The sequence below is a fragment of the Mauremys mutica genome, chromosome 4 (assembly GCF_020497125.1).
Source record: "Mauremys mutica isolate MM-2020 ecotype Southern chromosome 4, ASM2049712v1, whole genome shotgun sequence".
NCBI classification, from domain to species: Eukaryota; Metazoa; Chordata; order Testudines; family Geoemydidae; genus Mauremys; species Mauremys mutica.
The window spans coordinates 82,646,417-82,673,977 of NC_059075.1; the positions used below are offsets into that span (position 1 = coordinate 82,646,417).

A 27,561-nucleotide genomic window follows, 5' to 3' on the forward strand; every position below is an offset into this window, starting at 1 on the left:
TGTGAGCTGTCGGCCTCCACCCCAAACCCCGCTTTGCCTCCAGTATTTATAATGGTGTTAAATATATTAAAAAGTGTGTTTAATTTATTGGGGGGAGGGGTCGCACTCAATGGCTTGCTGTGTGAAAGGGATCACCAGTAAAAAAAAGTTTGAGACCCACTGCTTTATATGAATACCCTGTAGCTAAGTATTCACACAACCTTCAGGATTGAGGGAGTGCTACCAAGGTGGCTTGATCCATGATAATTTGACCTAGTTATGGGATGGGCACCATTTAGTCTGCTAGACCCATGTAGACTGCAAACAGGCTTCCAGCATGTCTTGATCTGCATATATTGAATACACCCTGCATAATATTAGATAAAAGAATCCCATGAGGACAAAATAAACGTGCTATATTGGAAACAATTTATGCGTAGACATTTTGTCGTCTTACGTGACGGAAAAAATGAGCTTGTTGCCTATTGATAGCTTCCCTTGCTCATTCTTCTACTGCTATTGGATTCCTGGCTCTGCAGAAGTGAAAACATCAATTTATGCCTACTCTGTCCCACTTTTAACTTCTGTTCTGAGACACTAGTTGACAGCCATAAAGTCAAGGCAAGTCCCTCCTTCCTGCAGGGTAGAGGAGAGAATGGCCACACATTCATTTTCTCAAATCTTTATTTGTTGCTTTTCTGTTGTTTGCGTATTCTTAAAGTGTAACAGCATGATTTACATTATTGTAAATAGCCATAATCCAGTGTCTTCAATATGTATTATTACAACAATCTGTAACCCATTAACCCCCCTTTTTTTGCTCTCTGGCTGCAGAGGTATTAACAGGCTGCTTAGTCTTGAATGGTCTCTTTAGCATAAGTAGTTTACACATATTCTAAACAACCTGTTCCACCTTGTATTTAGCTATGACACTCTGAGTACCTTTCCCAGAGCCGCAGCATATCTCAGAAGTTTCTCTTTCACCAATAGAAGTTGGTCATAAAAGATATTAACTTCATCCACCTTGTCTCTCTAATATCCTGGGACCAACAGAGCAACACCAACACTGCAAAGAACATTATTGCTAGGGAAATTCAGCTGGTTGCTTTGGCACTGGAACATTGATGGTGGGATCCAAAATGGAGAGAGGGTGGGTGCTAAATCTTGCATGTCACATCTGATACTTACCTTCATCATTTTTCTACCTGAACTGCCTGTAAAATGGACTTCTGTAAAGTGAAGCTGAGCTATAAGAAACTGTTTTTAATATATGAATGCGCTAGAGTTTGGAAGGTGTCCATTGGTGTTAGTTCGCGGTGTTTTAGTGTTATGATGTAATCGTACGTCTCTGTTTGTTCAGAGCTTTAAATATGCAGTTCCCACCATTTTTTCTTTATCAGAGTTCATCCCTCTTGGTTCTTTTTATAATAGTAGCAAAACAGTTTGAATCTCTTGCAATAGTGAATGCTTCCCTCCCCTCTGCAAAAGAAGCCTTAGTGCCTGGATTCTATAGGTGAGCCGTAACAGCCAAATGTGCTGTTTCAAGGCTCCCTCAAGCATCTCCTTTTTGAAGTTGATCTGCATGTATGGAACAGTGAGAATTAAAATTCACTCCTAGCTTGTATTTACTTCCATCTTTACTAGTAGTGTAGTTTTAAGCCCCACAGCACTGTTTTGTAGTACATTTTGTTTGTGGTTTAGTTATTTAACCTGTAACCTTGTCCTTATTTAGAAAATGCCATGCAGGTTTTAATGGGCAGTAGTATCTGTATTTCATAGCTGTGCTTAAAATTGTTTAATTCTCACCTTGTATTCACTTCTTATTAACCTAATTCTAATTACCTTGTACTGATGAAAGAAAGATGAGGGGAAAAAAAGTTCAGGCCCCTTAAATCTTTGTAGCTAGGCTTGCATATTTTAAAAAATATCCAAGCGAAGCCTGTTTTTATTTGCTTATTTTGCAAAACTGATTTTCTTCATACAGTGTCTACTTTTTTCTTTGATAACATGAGCAAGAATCTTAAAGCTACATTTTCTTTACTGCATGGAGTAATTTTACATTTTACATTGTAATTTTACATTGTCTGCATGGAGTTCTTTTTACTATCTCCCTGTTTTATAGCATTTCTCTGTTTTGCAAGGAATATGAAATATTTTTTAAAAATTTGTTTTCATGATTGCACTTGCCTTGTTACTATTTCAGTTATGCAGATTCTTGATGCTGTGGAGATTTGTGCTTGATGACGCCAAGGCAGCTGCACGTTGTTAGCATTGTAGGTTGTCAGATGATCATGTGGGATTCTTGCAGCATGCAACATTCAATAGGATTGAAAAAGGGCTTTTGATGCAAGGCATAGCTTTCTGACTATATTTGTGCCTTTTTAGCTAGCTAATACAGAAAACAGATCTAATTTAAATTTTTAAAATGCTGCCTCATTTTTCTTCTGGTTGGTTTCATTTTGGCTTCACTAGAAGATGCATCTGGTACATCCATGATTGAGGAGTTTATTAATGATATTGTCATTCAGCTCACTTTCTTTTCTTTTAGAATCCTAGCTAACCCACAGATGACATGATCACACATTCGTTCAGTCATTCATATAGAACACAAACCACCATGCATGATTTCTTCCTATTTCTCTCCTCTCTCTGCCTTTTCCTTCCCTTTAAGTTGCATTGTCATGTTCTCTTTTACCATTAAGCTTTCTTGTCTTTCCCCACATTGTTTGCTGTTATTTTTTTTCCATGCTTGGTTACTGCAATATTATTTGATTAACTGGCTGTGATGATGATGAACCTGCACACTGGAGGAGCAGCTACTACAGTGGTGATGAAGGGATGTAATAATGGTCGCTATCCTCGGAATTCTCTCTACAGTGACTGCATTATAGAAGAAAAGGCAGTGGTTCTGCAGAAAAAAGACAATGAAGGATTTGGATTTGTGCTCAGAGGGGCAAAAGGTATGCATTTTTCAGTGTCTCTGTGTGCATGTGTAAAAATATATTTTTTTATATACACACACATACACACCTCTAAATAAACGAATTATTCTTCGTGCACTTGGTTGCTAGACAACAGTGTTTGCTGTATGCTATGCTACTCAAATGGATTTTAGTGGTTTCTGTTTGAGCAGTTTGGATTTTGTACAGAGCTGTCTCATTTATAATCTTCCTTGGGGAAGAAAGTTTTTTGGTTTTATTTTTATTTCCAGGGCAATTGCAACATTTTGCCATTACCTATTCTGTTATCTATCTAAGCCAAACTACAGGTGTCTTGCTTCAGATGAAAAAAATTCTTACTTTGTGTATTTCAAATTTCAGTTTATTAAAATTATGTCTATGAATAGCAAATAGAAAATGCCGGATAGGGTTTTGCTTAAAATAGGTGTGGACCTTGTGCAAGGTGACATTGGCACAATTTTAGTATGAAAATATGATCCTTTTTTTATTTCTTCAGAATCTGCACATATGTTGCAAGGCCTGTAGTGTGTTCTAAAAACTGCTTTCTTCATATGTTTAAAATGTTAACCTTTTTCTTAGACTAAAATCTACTTTTAGAGGATTCTTAAGAGTAAAGCCTTACATTTAGTGCTCTGCTTTTTAACTTAAGCTTCAGTGACAGTAAATTTTACTCCTTTTATGTTTAAAAAATATATTGATGGTATGTCCCATCTCTTGCTCCCCCTCAGTTTTTCTGTGGGTTCTCCCTTGCCCTGCCTGGCTCCAAGGCTTGCCCACATGTGGTTATGAAGGATATTCCACACCCTCCTTCTGGGGACACCATTTTTATCTTCCCTCACTAAAATTATTAATAGGATCTTTCTTTTTTTAATGGCAGTAAAAGCATTTATTCTGTCCTCCAGGTTAAATGCATGTGTGTGGGGATCCCCACGAAAGATAATGTCTTTACCAGTTTGTTGCTTAACTGGCATGAGTTGTCTATGCAGCAAACAGAGGTTACACCCTCTGTGTAAGCCCAAGTATTTCTCACTCTCATGCTCTCTCACACACAAGTCTGAGTTCCTCAGGTGAAAGATCCAATGCCCTTACTAATCCTAAATCTTTTCTGATACAGGGCTGCTACCAGCTACTGTGCCTTCTCTTACTGTAGAAACTGATATCTCTTCTGCTCATGTTTTGAGATGCAAATAAATATAAAGAATTAACTTAGCTTGATTTTTACATTTTCATTTAATGTTGGTAAGACTTTTCCTTACAGCTATAGATCATAAACCATGTTAGTCAGTTATTTCAGAGAATGAGAATGGCATCTTAACATATACTACATTTCCAAAAGGCCTTGACATTCACTATCAAAACTGAACTACTGTTACACATTTTGATTGCTTTATGTGGCAATAAAAGGGAATATACTTCTCAAAAATGGAGAATTGTAGAGTACCAAGGCCAAGGGATTGCCTGTATCTAGATTATCTGAGGCCTAGTTTACTTTTAGCACTTATGATTTATGTAAGGCCAAAAACATGATAGTCTTTTTTCAGTAAAATTATAGTTGCAAATATTGTGTTATTTATTTGTAATATGACATTTATTTTCAAAGCTGATACACCTATTGAAGAATTCACCCCAACTCCAGCCTTTCCTGCTTTGCAGTACCTGGAATCTGTGGATGAAGGAGGAGTAGCATGGCAATCTGGCTTGAGAACTGGAGACTTCCTGATTGAGGTAGGAAAACATGGAATATGATTGTGTGTTCTGGTGGGGGAAATACCGTGTTTTATTTTGAAAAACTTACCTTGAAGTACTGTAAAATATGCTTATGACCAGTAGGGCAGAGGATGCTGTATTTTGATTTCATGCAACATTTTAGGAAAGTAATAACACAGATATTCAAATGTTTTGGGTGGAGCTTTTGGTTTAAGTTTGAAAATATACTATGCGAGAAATTCTTGGTGGTTGATTTCTCTTCTGATTTGGGGTAGCTGCATAGATTACTAATTCTATAACTTTAAAAAATATATTTTGAAGGGTCACTAAAATTCAATAGCACAGTATAAATTATGGCTGACAAAATATTCTAAATGAAAATTAATTTCTAGACAATAAAGATTTTATTGATGTCTGAATTAATTTTATACAAAAGGTAAACTACATTATGTCCTTTAATTGCATCCACAAAAAAAGCCTTTGTGCCAGATTTTATATTTGGTAGATATGGCCAGATAGCAGAGGATTGTTAAAGACCAGTAGGAAGAAGTACTGAGTGGTTAGTTGGTGTGTTTTGTTTTTGTTTTGTTTTTTTTAAACTGATTTATTGCTGTGACACAGGCCATGTTTGGAGGATGCTTCCATAACTTTTGTTTCAAATAGAACATCACTTGTTATATTGTCAGCATAGTTGATGCTTTGTTTCCAGATATGTTTTGCAACATGAATCTACAAACTAAAAATGATACTGTTCACACAGTATATGCATATGTGTTAGTGTTCAGATTTTTCTTCTGATGTTTTGTGTTTCTGTGCTGACTTATCTTCCCCACCCACCCCCGAGGTGTATCTGTATTTGTCAGACTTTTGAGTTGGAATACAAAACAAATTCTGCGTAGATGAAATGAAAGATATATAGGGTTCTATTCTGTCTTGAATATAAAGATAATTTAAGTTGTAACGCCCATGGTCATGCAATTAAAGTATATGCAAAAAACTCCCTATGTATCTGTGAAAGAATAGACTGAATAGATTTTTCAGGCTACACAACAAATGTACATCCCCCTCTGAGCTTTGAGTACATGTTACATATTGTACATATTTACTTGAGGTATGTAACTACTATGATACCTAGTAGATCATTGACTTCTAATTTACAGTATTAAGTACATATCAATTTATGTGCTTAAACATGCAAAAATACTTTAAAAATGGGAATTACTGGTGTAATAGATCTTTACCTAGTTTAAGATTTTGTTCTGGTAGTGCTAGGCATTTGGAGGATAACCTGCTATTTAGAGTGCTTTTTTTGTTTTGTTTTGTTTTTTGTTTGAAGATCTGTAGAAGTGTCTGCACTACATTTTCTGTCTTTAAGTGGTCAATTTTCACAGGGGCTATTCACAGGCAGCTTTGATTGATCATGAACAATGGCTAACTTCCTAAAAGGGAGATGATAACAGGTTGACAAAATGACTTAAAAGAATTGCTTAGGAGATTCTGAGGAGGTGTAACAACTGTAGGATAATTAATACTGTACAATACTGTAACTTGGTTTCTTAACAAGCTTTATAATGAGTTAAATCAATGTCTAGTCCCCAGTTCAGTAAAATACGCATTTAAATACTACATTGAAGAGGGAAGGTGCCTTAATGAATCAGGGCCTTAATCCATACTTCAGTGCAGCGAAGTTGGTTTGTAGCCTGTTCTGACAGATGTAGTGATCTGAAAAGAATATATACATCTTCTTCTGATACAGCACAAATAAAATTGATGGAAAATGCAAGAATGACTTCAGATTTAGAATGGGCAAGAGCTGGAGATTATAATGTGTACGTTAATAAGCACTTGGGTATTCTAGATTTCACATAACTCTTGTTAGCATTGATAATCCATCATATATGGAATTTGTTTCCCATTTGACTTCTATAATTGTCCTTTCAATTATTCTTTCATTTTTGATATCTGTATGCATTATTATACTGTAGTACTTGCCCAGGTGGAAAAAGTGAATAAGAATAGAGTAAATTACTAATGCAGGAGGGCACCAAATGGTGTCTGAATAGTTTTCCATGACACTTACAGCGAAGTCATAGTTCCACAAGTAAAACACCTCAGTGATCAAGCTGACTTGATGAGTGTGATCATATTGAGCAATTCGATTTTTACAGCACTTATACATTGATTAAATGGTGTAAATATGTATAGACATGAAAAAAATTGTTTTTATGTATAATATATGTTGGAGGATTTTGAATCAATATGTTTGCAAGAAAGAGTCAGAACAAGGTACTTCTCTGGTTCAACCTCTCACTGACTTTCTGGGTGACCCAGACCCTAACCCTAACCTCTCTGCCTTTGTTTCCCCTGTGTAAAATATGGGTCACAGCACATCTGCTTCATAGGAGGGTTTCAAAGTTTAATTTTCTTAATGTTTAGTGCTCTGAGATCCTTAGATGGAAGATGCTATAGAAACACAGAATATAATATTTAGTGTAATTACACTCATGCTGATGCCATTAGGAAGCTATTTCCTTGTTCCCATGTCTGGCTTGTGAAATAGTTCTCTTGCTTCTATAGCTGTTAGTCTCTCTTGATGTTAATTTTGCTAAAATAGGAATTTTCCCTTGCATCTGAAACATTTGTATGGTTGTACACAAATATTGTAGAGTGACTAAAATTAACTTCTTATTTTATTGATGGATACTTGATCCAAAGATTCTTGGATACCCTATTTATAGGCTTATTTTTGCTATTGGAAACTTTTGGGAAAATGTGTGACAATTGCTCTTTTAGTATCTTCATTTTCAAACAGAAATAGATTGTTTCATTTGTATAAGGTATAGTTCTTTATAAATACATCTAGAGTATACTCATATATAATATATAATTTTAAAGTAACCTCTGAACTCTTAATTAGGGTATAATTAAGAACTAGTTTAACAATGCATAATTACATTGCCAGCTTTGCAAAGGTTTAGCATAGAACTATCAATTTTTAACGTCAGTATGAACCACTGTCGTCCTCTAGTCTGACTTCCTGCTTAGTGCAGGCCATTAAACTTCCCCAAAAACAATTCCTATTTGAACTTGTGTACACGTGTGTGAAATATATCTGCTAGTGCATCATAATTGTAGTGGCAATGTCGTCGTATACTATAACTGTATTATACTATACCTACTATAAAAATGAAACTATGTCTGGAATGTTTTACTAATACAATTTTATTCATTCCTCTTTAAGTGATGTTAAATCTCGCATTTGCAGGCAGATTGAAATTTTATTATCGGAGTACTGATTGTGTATAGTCTAACTGGAATTCCAAGTTGGTGACTAACAATCTAATATTTTATTATTTAAAAAAAAAAAGCAAAATTCAAGGTTTGATTGAAAGATTTAAAATTAAGCAAATACTTCAGTGGGTAACTATGTGGGGGAGGGGAACCAACTCTGAATTGATACATCAGAAAGGAATCCATATTAGATTTATGGAACAGTGGTTTCTAGACTGAGAGATCTTAATAGGAATCCTTTCTCCTTTTAATAATCTAGTTAGTACTTAAGAGTGACACATGAAGAGCAGTCCATTGCACATTCTTGATTTTTTTCTTCAGTTGTTAATTGAAGATTTATTTGGTATAAATTTGTAATTTAAGTATGGATGAAACGGAAGGAAATCATTTTATTTTTATTGTATATGGTTTTATTTAATATTTACATTAGATCAGAATATCCGTTTTTTGAGTGTAGATGCAAAGAGAAATCATTTTGGTCAAATTTTAAAAGCTGTATAATCAAAGAGCTGATTTTATATTCACAGGTTTAGCAATAGAAGTTCTTTTGTTTCTTTATGGTACCCACCAAAGCTTAAATGTAAGAACTGCATACGAGAATAATGCGATATTAAACTGATTTTAACTAGCAAGCTTTTACTGTTGAAACCTAGAGAGTGTAATTCGTATCTTCATTTTCTAAAAGTATAGTGAAGCTTCATTTTTAATATCTTTATTGGAATATCAGATTTGTGTAAAATATGAAAAATAGTAATTAAATATTTTGTGTGCATGCAGGTAGTACTTACTGCTGTGTGTACTTTAAGAATAGTTTATTTTTAAATAGATCTGTTTACAGACTAATCCTGCAAAGGTACTAGTATGACTAGCTTTCTTCCACAGATATGGCTGAAATTCACCCTTGTGCAGGGGGCCCACACAATGTCTTAAATCCCACTTAATCCTTATTTTGAGAATGTAAGTGGTGGGAAAGCCTTATGCCATCTCTCTTCACTGAAGGGGATTTCATTCATGTGTGGGAGGAAGCATACTTGAAGGAACGACTATTTGTAGGTTCAGGCCCTATGTTCACATTCAAAAAACTGTATAACATATAGTTTTAGATGCAGGGACCATTACAATAATCTACCTTGACATTCAATATAACATTTGGCCATAGCATTTCCCCTATTTCAAGCCCTCATAACTTCTGGCTGACCTATGGCATAACTTAAAATATCCAATCTTAATTTAAAGACTAGAGCCCAGATCCTCAAAGGGAGTTAAGTCCCAAGTGTCCATGAAAATCAGTCAGGCAGCTAACTGACAGAGAATCCTTCACATCCCTAGGTAGGTTGTGCCAATGATTAATTACCTTCCTTGTTAAAATTTTGACTGTCTTCTAGTCTGAATTTGTCTAACATCTGCTTCCAGCCATTGGATCTTGTTATGACTTCGTTTGCTAAATTAAAGATCCTTCTACTATCAGAGATCTTTGTCCATGTAGGTAGTTACAGATCATGGCCAAATCACTTTGTCACCTTCTCTAGGATAAATAGAATCTTTAAGGCAGATTAGACCTTAAATCATTCTTAGATATTTTTGTACCCTTTTCAATTTGCCAATATCCTCTTAGGGGTGGACAAGAGAACTGGACATGGTATTCCAGTAACAGTCTCTCTAATATTGTATTCTGTAGTAATAATTTCTCCCTACTCTTATTCCCTACTCCCTTTATTCTGTATTCGCCTGCATATACATCCAAGGATCATGCTGGCTTTCTTAGCCATCATGCTGCATTGGAAGATCATGTTCAGCTGGCTGTCCACCATGACCCCTTAAGTTCCTTTCAGAAACATTCCTCTCCAAAATACAGTCCACCATTCTGTGAAAGTGCATTGTATTTTGCTGTATTAAACCATAGGTTGTTTAAGTGGTCCAGATCATTATATGGAATGAACCTATCCTTATAATTTATCTCTCCAACAACTTCTGTGTCATCTGCTAGCTTTACTTGCTCATCATTGATAAAGATATTGCTTAGCACTGGGCGAAGAGCAGACCCCTGTGAGGGACCACTAAAAATACCCCATAGATGATCATTCCATGTTTTTTAAAATCTTATCAGCCAGTTTTTAGTCCATTTAATATGTACTACATTGTTTAGATTTTTTAATAGTGCTTTTTTTATGTTCAGAAACTCACGTCACATGGCACTAAGAAAAATGGCTTAGAGAAGTCTAACTATATTAACGCAGTTGCCTTTATCAACCAAACTATCATCAAAAACAATGTCAAATTTGTTTAAGACCTGTTTTCCATAAAACTTTGAGTGGCATTAATTATGCTGCAGCCCTCAATACTTTGATTGCATCCTGTATCAGCCCTTCCGTCAATTTTGCCTGGGGTCATGTCAAACTAATTGTCATTCCATTTACACAGTTTAAAAATTGGCACAATATTAGCTTCTTTCCATTCCTCCAGAACTTCCCCAGTATTCCAAGATTACTTAAATAATCAACCTCAGTGGCTCACAGACCATCTTGGTCAACCTTTTTTAAAAAAAATAAAATAAAAAAAAATTGGGGCATGTTTTCTGGTACTTCAGATCTAAATATGTTTAACTTAGCCGTTGCTGTTTAACATCCTGCCTAGCTTTGTTGGAATAGCAAGTATTTTATTATGACCTTAAGTAGTGACTTGTCATCCAGCTTCTTTCCAAAATACAGAACAGACATTTTTATACTATATAGCACTACTGCTGTTTCTGCATTATTATTGACATTTAGTTCATCGATATCTAGTAATGGACCTATTCTATTTCTAGAATTGTTTCTGTTAGATTTTTTTTTTTGCCCTTAACCATGCTGGCCATAGAGTTATTTACATTTTTCTTATCAATTGTCTGTATTATGATTAATTTATAGTTATTGCTGTCAACTTCCCCTTTTTTCATTTGAGATGTATATTTTAAAAAATGTTAACCAGGATACTTTATTAATAGAAGAAGCCTTCTTTTGATTGTGGAAATGGTTTGAGTATCTAGTAGAACATTTTTAAAAAGCTCCCAATAATCATTCATGCTGTTTTATGTTTTATTCTTGTCCATTTTGTTCATCATTTTCAACTTTGGGAAATGTGCTCTTTTTAAAGGGGTGTGTGTGTGTGTGTGTGTGTGTGTGTGTGCGTGCATAATATTACTGGTTAGGATTATAGATTACTTACATGTACCTAATTACATTTATTACAAGTGATCATAACCTAGGAAACCACTGTCGTTTTTTAGATCAATGATCAGTTGATCTTTAACTGTCAGATTGAGGTCTAATATAGAATTACCCCAAATTTAGTGTATATAATGTCAGCCCTGTATGTGATTAGAGGTGACTTTTTATCCTGTGACACACAAAAGCCAAAAGAAATGCGTAACTTCAGAAATGCTGAAGGATTTACATAAAATGGCTCATTATAGGCCTCAGTCTGTTTATCCTTCCATTTTCGTCGACTTTCTCCATTGCATCAGTTTTTAGTCTCTGAAAATGGGGTTGCTCTCAGTAGCAATTGTATCATTTGTGTATTGAGTCTGATTTGTTTAGAAAAATGAGAAAATGAAGTGCATTCACCCCAATTCTGTGCACTATTCACAGCTGTGATATTTACAGCATAGCTCTTTTTTTTCACATGAAGGGTGCATGTGGGGCAGCTTCTCTTTAGCTCTGTCTGCTCTGTCTTTAGCTCTGTCTGCAAAGATTACACTTCATGAGAGGGCCCCAAAGAAAAAGCAGAGTTTCATTGAACAGCCATGTCAAAGCATTTAGTGGTAGCCACAGTAGAGTACTCAGGTAGCATGTATGGAAGCATCCTTAATTAATGAGATCCTGTAAAAGTAAGACAAGTTGCAGTGCCTTGTGTGAGATTTTGATTTAGACAAAGAGGAGGTCTATGGGATATAGCTCAAGGCTATCTTTAAAATAAACCTTGCATCAGAGATTCTGATGATTGTCTTTTTCCCTTTCTACTAAACGTTTATGAATTCCTGCATTCAGAATTCTAACCACTAGAGTTTACTGAGGCCTACAGTTTTGATGTGTGTCTGAAATTTGTGGTGTTCAGTCTTTTTTCCCTCCTCTATCAGGACATCCATTGTCCTTTTTTCTTGTAAAGTTAATCTCTATTTGCACAGATGTTTACATATCCAAATTTTAAATGGCTAGATAAGCAATGGAGAAAATAAGAGAATTCTGTGGAATTATTTGGGCTATTTTATAGGATGTTTAATGCATTCCTATAGAATCTTCTTTAGTATTTTCTTGACTTGTGCTCTGCTTAACACTGGAAAATAGGAAGTGTGTAAGCCAGAAAAGAAGTTTAAATGCAAAAATTGTAAAGCAAAAGGTTAATATTGGCTTATGTTAATTTTATGCGTTGTAATTGTCTGTCTTCGTTCCGCTAAAAGACTCAAAGCTGACTGGCTAATGTCCACCCTAAAACAATACTTTGCAGTAAGTTCTGTCATTGCCACTTGGCTGCCTGCCTTTCTTTTTTATGACGTGATCTCCTTCATTTGAATATTGAGAGAATGGCAGTGCATATTGTAGAGCATTCTGGGTTCTATTCCTGGACAGTGTAGTCTTTGTATGTAGCTCACCAGGACAAACTAATCTACGATACTGTAATCCTTACCTTAAAAGTTATTCTTCTAATTTACTAGTTAAGGATAACCCTTGGAAAATTTTCTAAAAGGGGATGTCCTATTATGGTCTTGAGACTTATCTGGATGCATAGTACATTGCACTGAAAAAGTAATCTGGTACTGAAAAGCTAGCAAGAACCTCTGTGTATGCAGTATCTCATAGCAATAGTTTAATTTCCCAAACATCTAGATCAGACATTAATATCTCATAGGTCTGTGCTCAAAGAAAACTGAAATAGGTTCTGGTTTGACCAGAAATCCCTCATTACCAATTAGTCACACAATTCTCTCTGACTCTGGTGCCTCAATAACACACTTTGTGAGTACAACACTCTTGATGCTTGATGGAATAAAAATTTCTACACCCCTCCCCTCAACCAGTCACCGTCCATAAGAAAATTTTGGGTTTACACCTTTCTTGCTTTTAAATCTATGTAAGTGTTGGTATCAAGCAGCTATTGGTGTGTCTGTGGGAATAAAATAGGAGTGATTGTGCTTATGTTGGTGTTAAAGTGTGTCTTCCCAAAGGCAAACTCTGCTTCTACAAACCTGAACAGACTCAGACCATGCTGAGCATTTTTGCAGTTAATGAGAAGTCTTTTGCCTTCTTCACTGACAAACCTGACATCTCCGAGCTTATTAAACATTATATGGTGTTAGAAGTTGCATAAAATCCAACGTTGAAACTATTGTTCATCAGAGTCCACTGGATTTGCAAGGAAACCTTGCAGAAAAGTGGCACCTGATTAAAACCCTTCTCTAAGAGTACTGCAAACAAAGCACTTTACCTGCACGCAATGACATTGCTCCACATTGCACGTCCAGATTTACTAGTGTGAATGTCTCACGTTCTCAGCAGAATACCCCCAGAGTAACATGATAGATGAGAATGCTACTCAGGCTCGCTGACTGTGACCCTAAAAATCAATAACTAGTTTGGTTGGATCCTAAAAATACATTAATAAAAGAACTAGCTTCCTCATCACAGGGGAAAATAGGTAGATGAACAAAGACTTGACTTCCCACAAGACCTCAGTTATTCAAACTTAAGCAAATAATTCACTTAAATACAACTGAAAGGCAGAAAAAATCATTTGGTGGTTGTCCGGCATACAAAACCCATTGCCCAGAATGACATCCAAGCAACCAGTGTGCTTCAGAACAGATGATAGGTAGAAGCTGGTGTCACAGGTTCAGGGTAAGTATGCCTCCTCCATGGTCCAACCAGGACACTCAGTTTAAGCTTCTGGCTCCCAGCCATCACCTCTCTTGGGCGAAGAACCGCATCTCATTCCCTTGGGACCAGGGTTTTTCCAGGCTGAAAAGGTCCGTGCTGACTCTGTGATATTCTCAGAAAGCCAGACTGCCTAAACAAGCCAGCATCTGTGCTTTGCTTTCCTTCTAGAGGCTATGAACAGTGTAATTGCCCACAGACGCAAGTTACCACACAACTTTTGTTAAGCAAGCACATTTATTCTTGAGGCAAAAGCATTACAGAGAAAACATTTTAAAAATAACAAAAGAACCTACATGCATGCTAAAAATCTTACCAGATGTCACCCCAACCTCACCTCAAGCTATGGTAGGTGTCAGTCTTTCAAAACCCACAGCTGGCTTTTCTTCATAGTTACAAGTTCATAACTGTCTCAGATTCTGAACCAGAGTGCAGGCTGGACAGTTGATCTGTTTCTTTATACAGCTGGGGCCTTTGATCTAGTCTCTGGGAACAGGTAATCAGCAGATAGTGATGCACTTTTCAGGGCATAGCTTCAAAAGGCTTGGTGTGAGGAGTGGGGGGGGGGAGTATGCATTAACCTCTCCCTGTGTGTTCCCCAGAAAATCCACTTCTCCCCTATTCCCAAAAGTGTGTTCTTGTCTGACAGTGTTCACAAGACTATATTGAAAATGAGGCCTCACATCACATCTCCCCCTAGAGAGGCTACATGCAATTCCAGCTCACAAAAATGCATACATTTTGCATTTACTACAATAGACCCCCAAAGATACTTAAACTTAGTTAAATAAGGTCTCCCAAGGATATGCAGGAAATTGCTATATATGTTACCGATGGCAAATGTCTTTATCTGGCTATGACTCTGCTGTATTGTGGAGTTAGATAGTCCCAAAGTACCTCAGACATTACTAGTATTTACTTGAAATACCGGAGAGATCACTGATGACAAAGTAAAATATGGAAACGTACTTCCTTGGGGAAGAGAAGGGATTGAAAGAATGTCAGTAATTATTATAACATCCAAAGGCTCCAAACAAGATTGGCACCTGGTTCTGTTGGGCAAGGTGCTAACCAGGGCTGGCTCCAAGGTTTTTGCCACCCCAAGCGGCGAAAATGGGGGGGGGGGAGCCGCGATTGGCAGCAGCTCCACCGTGCTGCTTTCTTCTTCGGTGGCAATTCGACGGCAGGTCCTTCCCTCTGAGAGGGACCGAGGGACCCACCGCCAAATTGCCGCTGAAGAGCCCGACTTGCCACCCCTTCCCATTGGCCGCCCTAAGCACCTGCTTACTGAGCTAGTGCCTGGAGCCAGCCCTGGTGCTAACACAGTTTAAGAGATGGCCCCTGTCCCTGGAGTGTTTGCAATTTAAGGACAGATTGTGATATCATTTGCAAGTTGAATACTGCCTTACTCTAAGAGTAGTTGAAACCATTAGGAGTTACTTTTTATGAATAAGGGTAGTACAATCTAGTCTTCCTATAAACATTGTACCAGTGCCAGAAGAATAGTCACAAGCACCATCGAAGTTATCAATACAGAATCACTATGCGCTATGTTACTAAAGTTGCTTTAGTTTCCCAAGGATATGCAGGAAGTACAACCAGGCCCAAGCCACATTTTGATCAGTCTCTGGACTAAGTAGTACCAGTGGTCTTGCCCTAGGAGAACCAACCTGCGTAGATACATACAGGAACAAAAGTATAATTACATAAGTTTCTTTGACAAGAATTTCAAAATCCATTGACCAAATTATGGTATTGTTTTTTGTATGTTTTGAGATCTTTATCTTATACTGTAGATTTCTGTTTGTATAAATAACAATTTCTCTTGCCCTTCAGTCACATTTCCCTTTCAAAAATCAAATTGTAGGATGGATAGTCAATCTTTGAGCATTTACAAGTTTAAATGTGGATATATCATTGTAAATCACAGCTATGAATAGAGTCTTTGTTACTTTAGAAATCTGTGAATCCCCTCTTTTAAATGACTTAATGTTTAAGTTGTTAAGTTCTGAGACTAGACCTTAAATAGTGATGTTACTATGTATAGGAAAGCTATTTTAAGTAAACTTCAGAAGTTTATAAAATATATTTTATAAAATTTCCTTGAGGCCTGTACCTTTGATCTCATGGTACTATGGAAGCCTGGCTTTATGGGTTAAGAAATATGAAAAATAGCACTCATTTATATTTTTTCTAAAAATATGAGGTACATACAAATGCTATAAATGTGTGACGAAGTGGGACTGTTCTTAATGTTTCCTCTGAATACTGTGTGGGTGCCTCGGTTTCTGGCCGATACTCTGTCTCCTGGCAACTAATGGGCCTGGGCCCTTCCCACCTACAAGGGGATGCTAAAGGTGTGGGAGAACAAAGAGATCAGGTGACCTCCTAGCCCAGGAAAGAGACAAAGGCCAGAAAGGAGGGGCTGGAAGGGGTTTCAGTTTGGAGCTTGCTGGGGACGGAAAGTGAGTGCAGACAGGGTTGACTGGCTCGCTGGGCCCCAGAATGGACCCGGCTGAGGGGTCCCGTTCTCTGTACCTACAAGCTGTTTTAGACCATGTTCCTGTCATCGAATAAACCTCTGTTTTATTAGCTGGCTAAGAGTCACGTCTGACTGCGAAGTGGGGGTGTGTGCAGGACCCTCTGGCTTCCCCAGGACCCCACCTGGGCAGACTCGCTGAGGGAAGTGCATGGAGGGGCATGTGCTGAATGCTCCAAGATCAGACCTAGGAAGGTGAAGCTGTGTGAGCTTCTTGCCATGAAGACAGTCTGCTCCAAGGGAGAGGAGGCTCCCCAAAGTCCTGACTGGCTTTGTGGGGAGCAGTTCCAAAGCATTGCCCGGGGCTCCGTGACAGGAGGTGATGCTGCAAACTTGCAAAATTGTAGGGGAAGGAAGCTGGTGAAGTCATATCAATCAAAGGTGTAGTAAATGAACAAAACAAATATTGGCCAACATTCTATCACCGATGAAGCACAACTGTAAAATGTGTTTGGGGGCTGTTGTTTCTCCTCCTTCTCCCAGGTGGTGGTATCATTTTATGTTAAGACTGTCTCTTGTTGCCATCCTTGGGGAATGATACAGCTTGCAGTATGTTTTATGTTTAGAAAGCGGTCTTCTCAGTGATGTTGCTTATTCTGAAAATGACAATTGACTTTGTGGTTATGTAAGAATTGTACACCTTCCAGTAGTGAAGCACTAAATGCCTAGTTATCTCCTTTTACAAGCTTAAAGACTGTCTAGAGTTTGGAAATGAAGTTCTTTGACATCTGAAAAACATGCACTACGGGAGTCTTGATCCAAAAATAAAGTTATTTTGCAAGGAATATTATCACTTTCCAAATATCTGTGGAAATCAACATCCAAATATTGAAGCACATTTGCAGTTAACTCACGTATATTAAAATTGTCTAGACGTTTTTAATAAGTTCTCCTTTTCTAGTTTGGTTAGTAAGTTCCCTGTTACTGAAAAGTGCTTGTTAATATGCTAGTATGTTCAATTAATAAAAATCTTAGTATTAATGTAACGTTAAGGACTGCAGTCAGTTGGGTCAGGAAATTTGCACCATTGAGGTTTTCCTGCTATGCACATTGTGCAGTCAATATAATCTCTTCTGTGGGCTGATAAATGTTAATTAATATTACTCTTTCTTAAGAGAAAGAATGATAGAAAATGCAACAGATACAGGCAGAAAATACAACAGACTCAGGCAGGATTGCAGGGGCGCACGTAAGAGCCACCATATTTTTTGGAGTCTTTTTTCTTTTGAGTTCAATATTGCGAACAAAATACTGCTTTAATTTCATTACTGATTCTTTTGCATTTAATTTCTAATGTGTTCACAATAAATAAATTCGCAGGAAAAGATCCACTGCCCACTCCTTCCCATGCTGTTGTAGATATGAGATTCAGAACCAACAGCAAGCTTGTGTTGCAGTCTTTCTTCTCTCCTGCCTTCATCATTTCAATCTGAATAAGAGCACTTATGCAGCAGTTGTATGTTAACAGAAGGATCTAGCTTCCACCCTAGACCATGGAAGTGCTTTAACACTGCCACTGCAGTGTAGAACCTAATTGTTGTTTGTTTTTTCAAATCACACATGAGAAGCTTCTTCTCCTCTTAGCTTTTAAAGACCTAATTCCAGTACTGGATGGATTGATCCAAGTCTTGATGACTTACTATTCTTACCTGGTGTTGAGACAGAGTTATAACTGTTGGGAGGACAAGGTTTATGAGGTGAACGTGGTGAGAAGAAACTGTTTTCACAGGGATTACAAATGCTATTCATCTTCCTCAATGAATAACCTGTGCACTTTTTTTCTGAAAATGTCCCAAAATTCTTTTCCTTTGAATGTGAGATTCTGCCTCTTGTACTTCTCAGAACCACAGATGTATAAGGAAAATTCTGCAAAATAAACTAAAGGTCATGAGCTTAGATCCCACCCTACTGTCTGAAAAGTTTTTACCTACAAATGTTAAAGTAATACCAAAGATTATTGTAAATGAAAAAGATTACAGAAGAAACAGTATTTCTCTCATTTTTCAGTTTTTTTGTTTTTGACAGCAAATTCATGATGTCAACTGCCATGTTTCCCTTATATAGTCAGTTTCTATTTTTTTTTGCCTGTTAACGTTCTCAATCCAGTCTCATAGCTGTTTATCTTTCTCCTTGTGTCCTTGAGATAACTGGAACTCCTAGACCGCCTTTATGACAAGTAGCAGGTTCCCTTTTCTCTTAGTGCTGGAGGTGATTTGGAACCCAAGGTATGTAAGGGCTGACTGTCCTGTGCAGTGGAATCTTTCTGGCAAAAGCTTGACAGGAAAAGATCAGGTAGCTAAATGCATAGGCGGCAGGTTTGTATAATTTTTGGTGGGGCCCAAAATGGTGGTCTCCCCCCCCCCCCCGCTCTCACCCTGTAAGCTGATATAAAATGAAGCTACAATGCGTCAGCACCACAAGATTACAAGGGTCAGTTAAAAGTGGAAAGTCGGAATCAGCACTTGCCTGCTTCAATATACGGTATTAAATTTTGTTGCACCTGTTGTGACAAAGTGGGAATGTTCTTAATGTTTTCTCTGAATACTGTGTGGGTGCCTCAGTTTCCCCTGCAAAGTGCCAACTGACGGTGTTGGGGACAAAGAGATCAGGTGGCCTCCTTGTCCGGAAGAGACACAAAGGCCAGATGAGGGAGTGTCAGTTTGGAGCTGGCTGGGGAAATCGGGAGAGGCCCAGAACTTGGGTCTGGGCTCCCCACCCCCCAAGATGGACCTGACTGAGGGGTCCTGTTTTCTGTACCTACAAGCTCTGTTTTAGACTGTATCCCTGTCATCTAATAAACCTGCTGTTTTACTGTCTGGCTGAGAGTCACATCTGACTGCGGAGTTGGGGTGCAGGGACCTCTGGTTGCCCCAGGATCTGCCTGGGCACACTCGCTGCAGAAAGTGCATGGTGTGGAAGGGCATGCTGAATGCGCCGAGGTCAGACCCAGGAAGGTGTAAGCTTCTTGCTCTGGAGACAGTATGCTCAGAGAGGAGGCTCCCCCAGAGTCCTGACTGGCTTTGTATGGAGTTGTTCCAAAGCATCCCAGCATCCCCTTCCACACCATGCGCTTCCCGGAAGTCTGCACAGGCACTGACACTCCCTCCTCTGGCCTTTGTCTCTTTTCCAAGCATTAGGAGGCCACCTGATCTCTTTGTTCTCCAACACCTTCAGTTGGCACCTTGCAGGGGGGTGGCCAAGGCCATCAGTTGCCTGGAGGCAGGGTTGCAGCCATTCTCTGTGCAGACGGCATCACACTGGCCCTCTAGGGCTTTACAACAATCACACCCCCTTATCTCACCAGCTAGAGCCTTAAGAAATGCATTGGGGAAACCGAGGCACACAGACAGTATTCAGAGAAAACACCTGTATAGGACCAGTTACATACTTTGAAGGGTGTAAAATAATCAAATATTGTGCTAAATACAATGATACTCCAAACTGACCACCAAATTTAAGTTGCATGTTTTTCCCCTCAGGTGAGGGTTCTGGGGTGGGGCTGGGGATGAGGGGTTCACAGTGCAGGAGCGTGCTCGGTGCTGGGGGTGCAGGCTTTGGGGTGAGGCAGGGCTGAGGATGAGGAACTTGGGGTGCAGACAGGCTGCCCCAGGGCTAGGGCCAGAGAGGACTCCCCATCACCACCACTGGCAGCAGCAAGCTCCAGGGGAGGGACCCCTCCTCTCCCCCTTGCCCCCCACAGCACACTCACTCTGCACCACAGTCACTGCACATGCTCCTAGGGCCCCTCAGGTCCAGAAAGCTCACTCCCCTCCCCTATGATGGGTACTGGGGGGGGGGTTGCCATCACAGGTGGCCTTCCATGCTGCCCCTCACCATAACTTCACTGTGGATGGGTGATGGGGCTGCCCCTTGCCCAGCATGGGGCAGAAGTGGGGTAGGCAGGGTGGTGGCTGGCTATGGGGTGGGGGAGCAGGGTGTCATAAAATTCATCCAAGCCCCAGCTGCTCAGGTCTAGGAAGCCTCCCTCTCCCATCCCTCCTGTGGCGGGTGGATTGGTGGGTGCTGGGGGAGGGGGCATTGCCTTCACATGTGGCTTCCTGCCTCCCCTGTGCAGCCTGCTGTGCCTCACTGGGGGTAGGAGTGGGGGCTGGGGCTGGGGCGGAATCATAGGGTCAAACACTCACGGAAGCCCCAGCAGCTGCTAAGGTGAGTGATGTCCTTCTCCTGGCCGGAAGTCCCGTTCCCGTCTCCTCCAGGTAGGGGCAGGGGAGGGGAGAAGAGGCCCTCCTCCACTCCCCTCCCCCTCTACAGCAGCAGTTAGTTAGCATTGTTCTTATGCTAATACTGCAGCTGTAGCCTTAGGCTACGGCAGCAAAAGCAAGGGAGAGAGACACTCGCTGTGCGCTCTTTACATTCAGGCAGGGAAGCTTCGGTGGGTGGGACCTAGCTCCAAATATTGGTGGAGCAGAGCCCCTGATTATGAATATTCCTGGGGCTTTAGCCCCAAGAGCCCATATAAGTTGGCGCCCATGGCTAAATGCATCTTACTTTGCTGGATTTTTGTGGCTAGATCTGTAGACTCAAATGTGGTAGCCCACAGGCACCTGGGGTTGGAGCCATGGAAGGTGGATGTGCGTCTACACACACAGTATCACTCTTAATCCAGTATCACAGCTGGTTGCTGAAACAAGGAACTCTCAGTCAAAGAAGTATGACAATTATAGATAGAATAACTCATTGTGGAAGAAGACTTAAGATGGAGCATGCATTTCTGAGATCATTTGGCTCATGGAAAGTAACTGGTATCAGAGTGCTCAGAAATATATTTTTTTCCTCCTAGAGCTGCAAGTAGTGAGACTAGTACTGATTCATATCAGAGACCACATAGCTAATCCTCATGTATTATTGATTTCAGTTAACATCTTGAATATATGTCAAGACATAGGTGAAGTTCAAGCTCTGTTTTGCCCCCAGAAGCATAAATTCATTAAAGGCATAACATCTGAAGTTCTGGAATAGCATCCTAGAGATTAATTACCTATTGTCCTTATTATATCCCCATGTCATAAGGTTCTTTTAAAGCAGTTTTGTAGTGCAAGATTCTATAAGATCATAGGAAGTTTAATGAATACATAGGAATGTAATACCTAATTTCTCCAGAATTTACAGTCTTACAGTCTGTACTGTTGTTGACAAAAGTGAAGCCTCACTCATAATCTTTTTCTTCAGTTAACTTATTCTATAATATGTTCTGTTCCTCTAACAAAGTAAGTTATTCAGTCCTGGGGCTTAAACTTACACTCCTCTTACTTTTCTTCTGTAATGGTTGTGCCAGGACAAAATGACAAATTAAAACTCTGTTAGTTTAACAGATCATTTAGTTTTTAACTAAAAAGTGGATCATTATGGTTTTATTTCAATTACTAGATGCAAGAACAGCTCTCTTTAAATGAGTACAAAATATTTGTTGCAAGTATTTCTGGAAGTTTATTATGAGAGTTCTAAATATTTTTGGATTTTCTCTATATATAATCAGTCATGAAAAGCATCTGAGTAATGGATATGAGCAATGTCCTAGAAATATCAGTTGGAGATAGAAATGTGTCCTTAAATCCAAAATTAAACTCTGTCTCTGAGTGGCTATTTAGTCCTATTACCCACTATTAATTGAGAACTATCCCTCAAATAGCTTAATATGTTAAGAAATGCTCACTCTGCTAGCCGAGTTTTGGCTTTGGTGAGATTGGAAGTCCATGTAGACCTCTTTTTCAGAGGTGAGCAATAGTATACTAAACTACTCAAGATAGTTAAGACCAAAGCAGATTGTGAAGAACTTCAAAAAGATCTCACAAAACTAAGTGATTGGGCAACAAAATGGCAAATGAAATTTAATGTGGATAAATGTAAAGTAATGCACATTGGAAAAAATAACCCCAACTATACATACAACATGATGGGGGCTAATTTAGCTACAACGAATCAGGAAAAAGATCTTGGAGTTATCGTGGATAGTTCTCTGAAGATGTCCACGCAGTGTGCAGAGGCGGTCAAAAAAGCAAACAGGATGTTAGGAATCATTAAAAAGGGGATAGAGAATAAGACTGAGAATATATTATTGCCCTTATATAAATCCATGGTACGCCCACATCTCAAATACTGTGTACAGATGTGGTCTCCTCACCTCAAAAAAGATATTCTAGCACTAGAAAAGGTTCAGAAAAGAGCAACTAAAATGATTAGGGGTTTAGAGAGGGTCGCATATGAGGAAAGATTAAAGAGGCTAGGACTCTTCAGTTTGGAAAAGAGAAGACTAAGGGGGGACATGATAGAGGTATATAAAATCATGAGTGATGTTGAGAAAGTGGATAAGGAAAAGTTATTTACTTATTCCCATAATACAAGAACTAGGGGTCACCAAATGAAATTAATAGGCAGCAGGTTTAAAACAAATAAAAGGAAGTTCTTCACGCAGCGCACAGTCAACTTGTGGAACTCCTTACCTGAGGAGGTTGTGAAGGCTAGGACTATAACAATGTTTAAAAGGGGACTGGATAAATTCATGGTGGCTAAGTCCATAAATGGCTATTAGCCAGGATGGGTAAGAATGGTGTCCCTAGCCTCTGTTCGTCAGAGGATGGAGATGGATGGCAGGAGAGAGATCACTTGATCATTGCCTGTTAGGTTCACTCCCTCAGGGGCACCTGGCATTGGCCACTGTCGGTAGACAGATACTGGGCTAGATGGACCTTTGGTCTGACCCGGTACGGCCTTTCTTATGTTCTTATATGTTCTTATTGGCCTGGAAGCATTATTCCTTTTTCCACCTTCCTCCTCTTCCCCTGTTGAGAGTTGCTGGTTTTCCCCCCTTTTTCCTGCTCCTTCCTCATGGTGTGGGGAGGGGGTGACTCATGGCATGTCTGGGTACTTGGGCTTCTCCTACCCACCGCTACTGCCAGTTGGCAGTGGAGGTGATGCAGGTCTGTGTTATAAACTTCTGTCTTTGGGAGGATGAAAGGAAAGTATGGGAAATTTTCCAGGGCATGGTGATCCATTGCAGACTCACTGATTCAGCCCCACTCTTCACATCCTTATATTGGGTATCCTGGGATGACAGGAACGGCTGATCACCAGTTATAGATCTGAAAAGGCTTTTTCTCAATGACGAAATTAGCGAGCTGTTGTATGGGACCACTGCATCCAAGTGGTCTAGTTGTGGGGAGGGAGAGAAGTTGTTCGTTAGATTACGCTTGTCGCAACTTTAGGTTCCGTTGTTGTTTGCCAATTTAGTAAGGTTCATTTGGGAGTTCTAAATCCCAGTGGGTTGTTCTTGCATTTGTCCTGGGCACTTGCATGGCATGGTGAGGGGGCATACCTCAATGTTTGGCACAGCTGGTGAGGAGAGGAGAGGTCAGGACTATGGCATCTTGACAGGCTCCTTTGGCAGGACTTAGGGCAACTGCCTTCACCAGGGCCGGCTCCAGAGCCCAGCGGGGCAAGCACCCGCCTGGGGCGGCCCTTTTCTGGGGGGGCGGCAGGCTGGGCCGGCGGACCTGCCGCAGTCATGCCTGCGGGAGGTCCACCGGAGCCCCGGGAGCAGCGGACCTCCCGCAGGCATGACTGCGGACGGTTCGCTGGTCCCGCGGCTCGGCTGAACCTCCTGCAGGCATGACTGCGGCAGCTCAACCGGAGCCGCCGGACCTGCGAACCGCCCGCAGCTGCGGGAGGTCCAGCCGAGCGACCAGTGGACCCTCTGCAGTCATGCCCGCGGGAGGTCCGCTGCTCCCGCGGATCGGGGCCGCCTCCCGGGCATGACTGCTTGGGGCGGCCAAAAACCTAAAGCCGCCCCTGGCCTTCACCCTCAGGGGTCATTGGTGCCCATTTGAGATCTGCACTGAAATAGCCCTGCTGAGTAATTTGGGGTAATTTGCCCCAGTTAGGTATTTGTTAAATAAACCTGCAGCCTCTACACTTTAATTGATGTGGACATGGAAACAAGACGACATGCACACCACATTATACTAAAGTCAACACCTTTTAATATGAGTCAGGCTATCACTTATGTGCCTTTACCCTTCAAAAATGTCAACATCTAAAATTAAAGATCTTCTATAAACTGGCAAATACTAGAAAATTCAAATACAGCTGAAACACAGTCCATAAACTAGCATGTTCGTAGATACACATGGTGTCATCTTTAATATAGGCACAAATGGGTTATGCATGAATTGTCTCCTTAAACCCTCTTTTTCTATGACATGGTCATTTTTAGCTTGTCTCCAGAAGTTATTTTCATTTACGTAATAATCTTCTCTTGTTTGCCCCAAATGTTAGATCTGGAGACACTGGTTAGAACTTTCAAACTTGTCTGGGGGAGGGTCAGATGCATTTTCCATTCATTTTAATTTTTCCTTATAACTAATGAAAGATGTCTAAACTCACTTCAACAGCACTGAAAATCCCAACCTAAAGCACTTTACCTATTCACAGAAGTGTTGTAACACAAGCCACAATGATGTAAGCATCCCACACATTGACCTTGCCAATGTTTCTAAACTATATTTGGAAAGGACCACCTCTGGGCAAAAAGTAGTTCAGTGTCTCTGTACATTAATAATAATACCTAATAGCACTTTTTATCAGATCTCATAGTGCTTTACAAAGGAGGTACATTTTACAGATGGGGGAGCTGAGGCACAGAGGTGAAGTTACTTGCCCAAGGTCACCTGCACACTAGTGGCAGAGCTGGAACCTAGATCTGTATCCCAGTCCAGTGCTCTGTCCACTATGTCACACTGCCTTCAGTTTTTGTTTATCTTCTAAGGGTGCCAATTGTGCTGGGTTTTTTTTTTCTTTTGTTTTTAAAGAGGCAGACATTCGTTCATTAAGAACTAGATTGAGGTTACCAGTGTGTTTCATATAATCTACTGTGTGGTACTGGTCACTACTGATATTGGCTAGATTTGAACCAATAACTTATCTGTAAGTTTTCATGTTTCATAAATAATTCTCCTAAGTCTTCCGGGATTTATGAATTTTGTGTGTTTAATAACTAGGAATATGAAAGGTATGAAATTTTATAGATTATATATGACAACTGGCACAATATATTTTTTGTAATCAGGACTAGTACTTTTTAAATTGCTCTTTTCTCTGCAGTCAATAATTAATGATCACAGTTGCACGTTAATTTGCATGGTAATCCTGTTTATAATTTAACCGCTAAATAAATCCCTATTTATAACTTAACTTGCCTTCTAGGTGGTAAAATATATATATATAAGCTGTGTTTAGTCCAGCTTCAGTTTCTAACTTTAATGACTGTCAACAGACTTTACTAATCCTATTTAAAATATTCCTTAACAGTTTATTATTAGGCTAGCTATACAGGGGAGGATGAAAGTCTCTTAAATTCTGCAGTAATTGATTTGAATTTAAATCAGGTATAAACAAAACGGTCACAATGCTCTGTGGGCAATTTTCAGTAAAGAGAATTTAGTACAGTTCAGCATAATTGCTGGTTGTTCAGAATAGCTTGAGGTCAGTGTTTGGATGGCTGTACATGGCAGATTTATTTGTTGTCCCCTCTTAAACATTAGCTGACCTTCAATTGCCAGAACGGTACAAATCCATCAACGTGGAGAGCTCAATTAATATACGACAAATTAAATACCTAAAAATAGGGGCAATAGCCATATACAGGATGATACTAAAATTAAAGTGACCATCTAATCATAAATCAGATGAAACCAATTATCACACTGCTATAAAAAGTGCCTCAGATATCAAAAGGGTGGAGAAAATTACCAGAAGAAACTGATGGAAAATAGTTTGGCAGATTAGTTTTCCGTTTGCACAATATTAGCTTACATTAATAAGATCCCATTCTCTCCCCACCCATCCTCAGAATTTCATTTTCATTTTGTGCAGAGATGGGATTCCCTGAAATCCTGCTTAAAAACTGCTCTTAAATTGGCATTCAGGAAACCCTGAATACTTCTATTTTTATTGTATGTTGTTTTGACAATACCTTTATTTTAAATGCTTAATATTTTTCTTAAACTAATGGATACTTTTTATCTGAATCAGAGCTTTGCAGCCTGGTCAAGGCTGTGCAAAGTGGGGTTCAAATGGTTCCAGTGGAACCAGGCTCAGTCCTGTCAGAAGTCCATAAATGGCCCTGTTTACTTCTCGCTCTTTTCTCCCACCATGTGGTCCTAGCCTTTTCTGTAACCGCTGCGTTCACTTGACGTTGATGGACCTCATCCACATTCCTGAGCCCTGGCTTATTAGTTTCACCTGATATAACTCTGATTTTCAGTGATATTATGACCTTTCACTTGATTTCTCTGTGTTTCATGGCAACATTAGTTAGATCTTTCACCTGCTACTGTAGTCATTCTAAACCTAGCAGTTCATTCATGAAGAGCTTGGTGATGAATTTTTAGTCAACTGTGATTTCCACCATGAATACCAACAAGCACAAGAATAGTGCTCAAAAGTGCAAGCTGCAGCAGCCCTATGGAAAAGAAGAAACATGTGAGTGGTTTACAGAGTTTCTTGAAACATGCAACGTTCAACCATCTTCCTGGTAAACAATCTATGGATGGTTCTGCTACTCACAAATGCAAAGGGAAGCAGGTATTAAAACTGCAGCTCTTTGTCAAAACTCTTAATGTAGAATTATGCCAGAAATCTTGATTGATGTTCAGTTCAACTCTTGCCTCCTTGTTCTGTTTCTCTTGTTTATTTTTTCAAAATTCCTCATCTTCCTTTGTAAAACTGGATTCACAAACTTTTTCCACTTTAGTGAGTGAGTAGCTAACATGAACATTCAAAGGAACACATGGAGGCAATCATTTATTTGATGGAACTTACACAATAGTTGGAAATGGTTTGCACAACTAACAAAGGTTTTCAAACCGCCTATCAGATGCAGGACATACAGCACAATATTTTGTGTTATCTCTTGGATATTTTGCTGTACTGAGGTCAAAGTTGTTTAGCTTTGAGAGGTTCAGATGAGAAACTAGGCAGTCCTCATAATGGTAATGGATTTACTTGAATTGCTTGCATGGTATGTTAATGTGTTGTGAGATCATGTGGGAAGCTATTACATCTGGTACCATGAAGGTGATAAACTTATGAAACCAAATTCAAAATAAATTTATCAATAGGATTGCAAGAAAAGAATGCCAGGCTATTTTTGACGCGGTTAGAA

General features: G+C 39.4%; 1 protein-coding gene across 1 annotated transcript in view; it reads left to right on the top strand.

Annotated features, from left to right (window-relative positions):
- Nucleotides 1-27,561, top strand: part of SHANK2 (SH3 and multiple ankyrin repeat domains 2) — a 700,055-nt gene that overhangs the window by 487,676 nt on the left and 184,818 nt on the right. The window contains exons 17-18 of the mRNA XM_045014265.1: nt 2,857-2,939; nt 4,540-4,664. Coding sequence (XP_044870200.1) covers nt 2,857-2,939; nt 4,540-4,664 — 208 coding nt within the window. The remainder of the gene's footprint in view (nt 1-2,856; nt 2,940-4,539; nt 4,665-27,561) is intronic.